General features: G+C 42.8%; 1 protein-coding gene across 1 annotated transcript in view; it reads left to right on the top strand.

Moving 5' to 3' along the window:
* The first annotated feature begins 918 nt into the window (after nucleotides 1–918).
* Nucleotides 919–10,806, top strand: part of gria2b (glutamate receptor, ionotropic, AMPA 2b) — a 149,131-nt gene continuing 139,243 nt past the window's right edge. Inside the window, 2 exon segments of the mRNA XM_072584268.1 lie at nucleotides 919–1,307; nucleotides 1,619–1,759. Of these exon segments, the coding sequence (XP_072440369.1) occupies nucleotides 1,214–1,307; nucleotides 1,619–1,759 (235 nt within the window). The 5' untranslated portion in view covers nucleotides 919–1,213.

The raw sequence follows: 10,806 nt of genomic DNA, 5'->3' as shown, positions 1-10,806 counted from the left end.
GTGGATGCTGGAAATCTGAACCAGAAGCAGACATTGCTGGAGAAATGCAGCAAGCCTTATGTTTTTTTTCTACATGTTTGCTGTCAGACCAGCTGAGTTTCTTCAGCAATTTCTGTTTTTCCACTTGATAACACCTCGATAGCACTTAGATTAATGATTCAGCAACAGGAACTGCCCCTCTTTAGGTTAAAATCTGCTTGTTCCATTTACGAGAAATAGGATGTGAAGATCTCGGTTCTGAACTTAAACATCGATTACTCAATGCCACAACCAATTCTACAACCATTACAATACTAAACAGTCACAACTGACCAACATTAACCACCTTTGTATACAATCTATTATTAATTATCGTAGGAATCTGAACATGAAATACTTGGACAGGTTGAACAGCCAGGCTAAGATTCTATTAAGCTCCATTATTGATTTCGAAAAATGCTGCTGTGTCTGTGAACAGTTACAAACTGCTGGGATGCTGCTGTTCACTAAGGGGATGACAATTTGTGTCTCTGTAACTGGCGTTTTCTCATGATTGTTTCAATTTGGAAATAAGGTATGAGGTATGAGTAAAATAACGCCGTAGCAACAAAATAGTATGAGCTTTTTCGTGGATTTATAAAATCGGAAGCTTATTAAAATATGTTATCGTTATTAATGGAGTGTTACTAATATAATTGTCAAAATTGTCAACTCGGGCGACTAAGAGATATTTGTTTCTCTTTTTTCCATTCTCACCCTTTGCACCTTAAATTAAGCCATTGTAATAGTGGTGTTAATATGTGAAAACACAGTGGCAATATTAAAATAAACAGGACAAGCAAAAGCATTCTGAAAAATATGGACGCCTGATGAATCCGAACGAAGTGCTTTCTGGATTGGTAGGGAGCAATGTACATGTGTTCGGTCACCGATCGGTCATGTTCGTGCGTTCGGATTTATTAAGAATCAAGACATGTCTCTGGCAGCGTGGCTGCACTGAAGGGTGATGCTGGGTAAAGCGCAGTGCTAAAACTGCTTCTCACATCTTCCTGCTCCTGCTGCCGCCTTTTCAATCGGCAAAGACAGTGTTCGCGAACGAGCTGTTTATTGTTTTCCTATTTTTCCCCCCCCTTCTCTCGTATAACAGCGTTATGCAAGGAATCTGAGTCTCGCGACAAACCCTGAAAGGGAAGGATTATATCGAGCTTGCAGTGTAGGGGTTTTTGTTTTGGCAATGCAAAAGATAATGCAGCATCTTTCGGTCTTCCTAGCTTCTTGGGTTTGCGGTCTGGCGTTTGCTGCCTCTTCTCCCACCAGCGTACAAATAGGTGAGTCTCCTTCAAGCAGAATATCTGTCATTATTAAACAAACCATAAAATCTCTTTTTCCCTCGGAACCTGGTGTGTGAAAGGCTCTCATTGTTTGGATCATCTTCGCCTTCTGTATTCTCTGCATTAATGCCTTCCGCTCACCAACTCTGGTAGAAAATGCTTGATTGAGATTTTAAATTCTCTCAGAATCCAGAGGTTCGATTTGAATGCATTTTCATGACCTAATTTTGAACGAATTATTTAGATAAACTTCCCTCATTGAATTGTGAATAAATCGAGTTAAACCCGTTGATGTTTCTCTGTTCCAGGAGGGTTATTTCCAAGAGGCGCTGATCAGGAATACAGTGCGTTTCGTTTAGGAATTTTTCAGCATAATTCCCATGAACTGAGGCTGACACCCCATGTTGATAATTTGGAGGTGGCAAACAGCTTTGCTATTACTAATGCATGTAAGTAGTCTTTGTGTGGGGGGGGGGGGGGCGGTGGGGGTCACTGTTCGATGTATTGGAATGCTCGGTTCCCCGACCGTGAGAAGGGACAGCCATCCTCGCGTTTTTCCGCTCAATATTGGTCTGGTTGAACATTCGGACTGTCTGGAGGCGCTGTTGTGTGTCTGTGCCATGTCTGGGGGAAGTAAACTGTCATGAGCGTTCAAGGTGGCATTAGAAAAGCCATATGTAACCGGTTATCTCTATGTGGTGAACTGAAACGTTTCCCGTGTACACATGTAGTTGCAGCTGGGTCCCTGGAAGCAGGATGAGCAGTGATGTCCAGCATTCAGTGAGATATGTGACTCACATTGCCCCTGAGTGAGTTGGTGTGATAACTGACAAGCGGCTGAGTGCCAGGGGATTCATACGTCGGAGGGGGGATTGAACAATCAGCTCAGGTTTGAAATCAATAATCAGCCTCCCCTCAACACTGAAGCCATTTATTGTTTAATTACTATTGAACTATTTATTGATTACTTTCTGTAGTCCCAAGATGAGGTCCCATCATAAAGTAAATGATCTCCGGCTGACGTCACACCACTGCAGTGGTATAACCGACAGTTAGCCCACCGTGTCACTATTAGTCAAGAGAGATGGAGACATCAGCTCGATCCAGTTAGTGACCGAGCTAACATTGCTTACAGAGTGGATCTTTTTTAACTTGCAATTGTGCTTTTACTTTTGTCCCTGGAATGGGAGGAGATGGTCGTGTACTCTCGGGTAAAACGTGTATCAGCGGCTCAGACAAGTCGGTAAAGCAGAGTTCATCTGCGTTATAGATTGCTCGCTGAAAATGGTGGGAGGGGGCGCCTACATTCCGCCGCATCAGCTAACACACCACACCGAGGAGAGAGGTCAATAAGCAACTCCCGAGTCACTGAGGAGAAGCCCCCAGACAAACCTTACACTAGCTGTACTTAACCTGTGCAACTTCCCTCACATCCCAGTTGTGTGTTTGAACCTGTTTTGTGTTTGTTCGTGGATCGGTGTAGCTTTTTTTTTCCTGTATGTGTGCAATTTCTTCAATGGCTGCTGGCTGTGAGCGGCCGGCTGCATCTGATGTTTTCTCCCTGTGCTGCAGAAACTAAACTGACTTCATACATGTAAGAAATAACATCTGGTATCGAGCTAAAATCAAAGCTCAGCAACAGATTCGTGCTGGGAATTTGAACAAAGAGATTCCAAAAGGCATTTTTTTTACCAGTCGAGCCACCTTGCTCCTGAATGCCGTTTTAGCAAAACGGGGTGTTGCTGAAGCTTGGGATTTTCAATGTGTTCCCGAGTTCCTTCTTGGAATTGTTACTGAACTGCGTGTGAAGGGGCTCTAGGAATCAGTTTAATAAACCTGGTGGCCGTTACAAATAAAAATCGGTGGGGGGAGGATCCGGTTGGAAATGAAATTCTAAGACAGCCTTTTCTTTGGAGAGTCTGGATTAGTGGTGCTGGAAGAGCACAGCAGTTCAGGCAGCATCCAAGGAGCAGCGAAATCGACGTTTCGGGCAAAAGCCCCTTTAGCTTTTTCTTTGGAGAGTGTCTCCCGGACACCATCGTTGTTAGGTGTGCGGAGGCCCTGGCCAATTCCGCACGGCATTGGAATAAAGTCACTCGACAGATCTGTGTGTGCCCCCTGTTGTCGATTCAAATGACACGGTTGTGTGTGTGTGTTCGAGGGGCTTATAAATATTGATGCGACACATCCAGTTCTCTGTGCAGCACAACATGTTCCGCTTTCCTCAGCACAGCATCCGATGTACGTCACGATTATCTCAGGGAGGAGATGGGGACCAAACTCAGGAGACGAGAGAGAAAAGCTCCCTCACCTAACCCTCCCATTCTCACGCAGCTCACTCCCTGCCATTTATTATAAGACCATCAATTGAGTTCCAACCCGCCTTTACGAGCCTGATATATTGACAAATCACAGAAAGTTCTGCTGGTCAGGGGTCAGACCTTGTAGCATTTCAGGGCCAGGCGGAGACCTGAACCGTGTGGGTGCTTCGCTGTTCACCACATTGAGTGAACCGAGCCAAACCTGGCTGCGAGGGGAGATCCTCTCCCATAAAACTGGGCTGGTCCCCGGTCGGTGAATCTGACTGGCGGCTCGGCACATTCACCAGATCCGATTGCAAAATGAATAGTCCCAGCCTCTTGCATTGAGAAATGACCTGTTATTTCACCCAGAGAATATCAGAATAAAGCAAGATTGCCAAGCGGTTTTATTTCGCTCAGTCCTTAAACTAGAGAGGGCGCAGTTAGCTCTTTTACCGCCAGGGGGAAGACTGGTGACAGAAGAATGTTACATAAAGTGTCAGAATGGAAATAGGCCATTTAATTGTGAGAAATCTGACTTGCCTCTCTCTCTCTCTCTCTCTCTTTCTGTGCAAAAGGGGCTGCATAGTGGTTAGCACTGCTGGCGATCCGCCTTCGATCCCAATGGCAGGCAACTGTCTGTGTGGAGTTTAAATGTTCGCCCATGTCTGCGAGGTGCTCCGCTTTCCTCCCCCAGTCGAAGGGTGTATAAATTAGCTGGACTGACCATGCTAAATTGCCCTCGTATTTCAGGGATGTGTAGGTTAGGTGCATTAGCCACGGGGAATATAGGGTTTGAGTGGGAGGGTGAGTATGGGCATTTTGTGGGCCGAATGCCCTGTTTGCCACGCCAAGGGGGTTCGATGACAGGAACAATGTAACTGATTGGCTTAGCGAGCAAGTCAATTCAAAGGCAATGAGGGACGGTTAACAAGTACTGCCATTGTATGTAACACTCAAATCCCATTATAGATATTTTTACAAAGGAAATGACTAACTAATGGCTAATCAACTTTGACGATTAATCCAGAGATCGGGTTAATGATCATAAAACCATACAATAACACAGCATAATTATGCCATTTGGCCCATTGAGTCTGCTGTGCCATTCAATTGCTTGACTGACTGGGGGACCTGCGCTCAAGTCCTGGCCTGGCAGAGGTGGAATTTGATTTCAACAAAAATTGGGAATTAAGAGTCTAATGATGACCATGAAACCTTTGCTGATTATCAGGAAAAATCCAACGGCTGGTCTTGCCTACATGTGACTCCAGACCCACAGCAAAGTGGTTGACTGGTAACTACACTCTGGACAACTGGAGATTGGCAATAAATGTCACCCACATGAGATACCCACATCTCATTCAAGTGAGCATTGGACAAATCTAAGATTTATGTTAATAAAAAGAATGTATTGTGGATATTGGAGATTCAAATAAAAACAGAAAGTGCTCGAGAAACTCAGCAGGTCGGGCATCATCTGTTTCCTTAATTTTGTTTCACTGAACAGGAGCTGCTAGGTGCTGAGTTTCTGTAGCAACTGAGCTCATTGAGGTCAGTACTGTCATCAAAAAAGCGTACTCACAGTGGAGGTTGCTGGTGAAGAAAAAGGAGTGGCAATACAGACTGGCTTCTCCTCTGAACCTTGGGATGGAGGGGCCTCATATAGCATTGGCACGACTATCCCAAGTGGATTAGCCAATTCATCATTGAATTTTGATTACATTAGGCATTTGCCTGGTCTGAAAAGCTTCACTACTGTTGGATAAACATGTTGATCCATCAGAACAACTTTAGCTGCTATTTATTAATAATGTCAGTCCAACACTGGCACCTCCGCATCTTTATTAACGATGTACAAGAACAGCCATAGAATGACCGCAACATGGTTATTCATCAGAACAGAGTATATTGTACACCAATCATCTTATTAGTCATCGTCAGGTTGTAATTTTGTTACAGGGCATTTGTGGGATATCATGGTTAGTATGTTAAGTGAGGGAAATTACAGTAAAAACCATGAACAATCATGAACAATAGCAATCATGAACAATTTTTAATTATATTGGAGAGTGATGTAAGGAAAATCAAACCACCAAAAGATCTAGGAGTTAGTATTCAGTGCAGTGGGCGAACTTCCTACATCTATAAAGGCACAATTGTTTAGTATTTCTCTCTCAGATTTTTGTTGTTTTATCCTCTTTGTTTGTCCCCTCTCTCAGTCAAGTCATAGAGTCACAGAGATGTACAGCATGGAAATAGACTCATCAGTCCATCTAGTCCATACCAACCAGATATCCTAACCTAATCTAGTCCCATTTGCCAGCCATGTCCCTGTAAACCCTTCCTATTCATATACCCACCCAGATACCTTTTAAATGTTGCAATTGTACCAGCCTCCACCACTTCCTCTGGCAGCTCATGCCAAACACGTACCAACCTCTGTGTGAAAAAAATTCCCCTTAGGTCCTTTTTATATCTTTCCCCTCTCACCCTAAACCTATGCCCTCTAGTTCTGGACTCGCACAACCCAGGGAAAAAACCTTACCTAATTATCCTATCCCTACCCCTCATGATATTATAAACCTCTATAAGGTCACCCATCAGCCTCCAATACTCCAGGGAAAACGATCCCAGCCTATTCAGCCTCTCCCAACAGCTCAAACCCTCTAACCCTGGTAACATCCTTGTAAATTTTTTCTGAACTCTTTCAAGTTTCGCAACATTCTTCCAATAGGAAGGAGACAAGAATTGCATGCAATATTCCAAAAATGGCCTAACCAATGTCCTGTACAGTTGCAATATGACCTCACAACACTTATGGTCAATGCTCTGACTAATAAAGGAAAGCATACCAAATGCCTTCTTCACTATCCTTTCTGACTGCAACTCTACTTTCAAGGAACTATGAACCTGCACTCCAAGGTTTCTTTGTTCAGCAACACTCCCCAGGACCTTTCCATTAAATGTACAAGTCGTGCTCTGATTTGCTTTTCCAAAATGCAGCACCTTGCATTTATCTGAATTAAGCTTCATCTGCCATTCCTCAGCCCATTGGCCCATCTAATCAAGATCCCACTGTACTCTGAGGTAGCCTTCTTCACTGTTCACTACACTTCCAATTTTGGTGTCATCAGTGTTAACACCACAAATGAAAAAAAGGAGGTCTAACATGTCCAGCATAACAGCACCATCTGAGCCTTGTCTGACTAAATTTAGATTCAATAGGACTGTGGATTCAGGTTAGTCATGACAGGAGGTGAGATATGCCCTACTGGCACTCAATTGCAGAAGTGAGATGAGAGTGACTGCTTTCACCATCAAGGTGGTAAATAACTGAAATTGCCATCAAGCAGCCCTAGCGAAACTAAAGCCAATGCAATTCGGGGAATCTTTACGTTAGTTTGAATTATACCTGGCACAAACAAAAATGTTTGTGGTTTTTGAAGGCTAATTATCTCAGCCCCAGGATGTCACTGTAGGAATATCCAATGCCCAACCAACAAAAGCAGCTTTATCAATAACCTTCCTTCAGCATAAGATCAGAAATAGTGATGTTTGCTGAGTATTGCACAGTGTTACAGCACTGTTTGCAACTCCCCATTTATTGAATTAGTCTGCACCTTCATGCAGCAACACTGGATAACATTCAGACTTGGGCTAATTCACAGTAAGCAACATGGATGCCACACAAGTGTCAGGCAATGACCATCTGCAATAAGAGAGAATTTAACCATCTCCCCTTGACATAGAATGCCAGAACCACAACTGTATCCTGAACAATCAGCAACCTGTGGTTTAGTATTATATAAACATTGAACTGCAATAACAAATGTTGCAACAAGTCCAGCTCAGAGTCTGAGAATTCTGAAGTGTGTAACTCACCTCCTGACTCCCTAATCTAACATCTAGCATCCATATGGCTCAAGTCAGGAGTCTGATAGAATAATCTGCACTTGCCTGGAGAAGTGCAGCTCCAACAACACTCAAGAATCTAGATAACATCCTGGACAAAGCAGCCTGCAAATCAGCATCTCATTCCCTCTATTGTATTCACTGAATCCTCAATCCATAATACATTGCAGGCAATATTGTGAACTCTTATCTTGTGCAATAATTTTTTAGGTGGCACCTAGTCAAATATTTTCTGGAAATTCAAATACACCAAATCTACTGGCTCCCCTTTGTCAACTTGGCTTGTTTTATCCTCCAAGAACCCTAGCAAGTTTGTCAAAAAGATTTCACTTTCACAAAATCACATTGATTCTGTTTGATTGTGCTGTGCTTTTCTAAGTGTCCTGTTATTTCTCCATTAGTAATGTATTCTAGCATTTCTCAATGCCAGATGACTGGCCTATAATTTCCAGCTTTCTATTTCCTTCTCTTCATGAACAGAGATATCATATTAATGATAGGAATCAGTGAGTTCTGGAATATTTTAACCAATGCCTTCACTATCTCTGCAGACATTTCCTCTAAAAGGCTTGGATGCAGGTCATCAGGTCCTGGTGACTTGTCTGTCTTTAATCTTTAGTCTGTAATTCATCAAGTACCTTGGCCCTTGTGATTACAAGATCTTTCCTCCTATTAGTACGATGTTTTTCTGTTGTTCTTGGGATGTTTAATGTCCTTCACCATGAAGAGCAATGCAAAATATTGATTAAATTATCTGCCTAATATCAATTTCCTATTCATAAAGGCCCCACAATTATCTCCACAATTGTTTTTATTTACATTGAAGATACTGGTTTGAGACCTGAGCCCCTCACTTATAAACAGAATATGAAAATTTACTATGTTGTGATTGGTTCCAGCAAGAGGAGTCATAACAGCAATTCTTCATATTAATCCTACTTATTACACATTGCAAGATCTGAAATTACCGGGTAAATTTTGTAACAAAACAATGCTCTCAAAAACAATCCCTGATGTATTCTGCAATGTCAACTTACATGCTACCCTTGCCAATTTACCTTGCCCAGGCAATAAGCTAAGTAAAATCACCCTGACAATTTTAGTGCCCTTCTTATGTGCCTGTATTATTTCTTCATAAATATTTTGTTCACAGTGAGGCAACTCTGTGGGAGCCAGTAGACGACTCCTACCCCATGACATCTTTCCTTTGCTATTCCTTATTTCCACCTAAACTGATTCCACATCATGACCAATTGCACCTATATCACTATCCATGGCTGCGCTAATACCATCCTTTATTAACAAAGCGACTCTGGTCTTGCTTTCTGCCTATTTTTCTGAAACATTAAATACACTTGAATATGAAGATCTGTGCTTGGTCACCCAGTAATCACATCGCTAAAATAGCTATTGAGTCATCTTAACTTATTTGTATTTGTAACATTAATTCCTCAATTTACAAATGCTACATGCATTCAGATAAAAAAGCCTTATGCTTTGACTTTTTTGCCATTGTTACTTACCCTTCAATAAGACCTCCTGAACACTTTGCCTCTGCCATCTAGAGAGACAAGGATAGCAGACTCATAGGGACACCAGCAACTTTATGCTCGTTTTCTATTCTTTCATTGTCACAGGTCAAAATCCTAGAGCTCCTTGTGCATCATTGTGCAGGTGACATGGATTGACATGATCTAGGATGGTGGCTCACACCGGGATATTAAAAATAAACTATAATTGTTAATCTATTTTGAACACCTGCATCCCATGCATGAGTAAAAATACAAGTGAAAGGAAGTTGTTATTTATTTTGGAATCATTGTTATGATTTGATTGTCATTATTAGCTGATCATCATTTATTGTAGAGAATATTTATCTTGAATTATCACATTTTTTTTCTTTCATATTATAATTGCAAAAAATTCTCAAGGCAAATGGCAACCCAATTGATAGTGGTGCTTTGCAATAATAAACTTGGATATCTCCTAAACTGCAACACTTGATGCATTTTATGAATTAATGACCTTAATTTGGAAAAAGCAGTTGAGAAAGTCATCATGTCCAATTATTTTTACACTTGCCTTTCGCTCTCTTCTCTGGAATTGGAAAAGGTCATCAATTTCATTTCCAATTTCCACCCCTCCCTCACTTTCACCTGGTCTATCTCTGACTCCTCCCTTCCCTTCCTTGACATCCCTGTTTCCATTTCAGGGCCAGTAATATCCATTATAAACCCACTGACTTCCACAGCTACCTGGACTATACATCCTCATACCCTATTTCCTGTTAAAAATCCATTCCATTCTCCCAGTTCCTCTGTCTCCATTGCATGTGTTACGGTGAGACTAACTTCAACAAGGAGCCTCCAAAATGTCCACCTACTTCCTCAATCAAGGCTTCCCAGCACTGTTGTCAACAGGGCCCTGAACCGGATGCGACCCATCTCCCATACTTCCACCCTCACCCCGCCTCTTCCCTCCCGCAATAGCTATAGGGTTGCCCTTGTTGTTACCTTCCATCCCACCAGTATATGCATCTAGATAATCACCAGCCGTCATTTCTGCCAGCTCCAGTGATGTGCCACCACCAGACACATATTCCCCTCCCCTCCCTTGTCCATCTTTCGCAGAGACCATTCCCTTCGGGACACCCTAGTGCACTCGACCTTCACTCCCAACACAGCCCCATTGGCACTTTCCTCTGCAACCGCAGGAGGTGCAACACCTGCCCATTTACTTCCTCCCTCCTCAGTATCCAAGCCCCAAACATACCTTCCTGGTGAAGCAGCACATTACCTGCACTTCTCACAATCTCATCTACTGCCTTTGTTGCTCATAATGTGGTCTCCTCTACATTGGGGAAATGAAGCAAAGACTGGGTGACTGCTTCACAGAACATCTAGGTTCTGCCCACAAAAACTTGAGCTTCCAGTTGCCTGCCACTTTAACACATCACCCTGTTCCTTGGTCAACATCTCTTTCTCAGGTTTGCTGCCGTGTTCCAGCAAAGCTCAGGGCAAGTTGGAAGAACATCATCTCATTTTCCGCTTTGGGACCCTGCAGCCCTCTGGACACAATATCAAGTTCAATAATTTTAGGGCCTGAACTCCCCATGTCATAGCCCCTACCATACACACCAGGTCTTGTTCTCTCTCTACAAGCCTCTCACTTATCTCTCCACCCTTCAGGCTCTCTGCCTGTATTCCTGATGAAGGGCTTATGCTCGAAATGTTGATTTTACTGCTCCTCGGATGCTGCCTGAACTGCTGTGCTCTTCCAGC

This window comes from Chiloscyllium punctatum, chromosome 14 (genome assembly GCF_047496795.1).
Source record: "Chiloscyllium punctatum isolate Juve2018m chromosome 14, sChiPun1.3, whole genome shotgun sequence".
Taxonomy (NCBI): Eukaryota; Metazoa; Chordata; class Chondrichthyes; order Orectolobiformes; family Hemiscylliidae; genus Chiloscyllium; species Chiloscyllium punctatum.
Note: the sequence above shows the minus strand (reverse complement) of the source record. Positions and strands in the feature narration are given on the sequence as shown.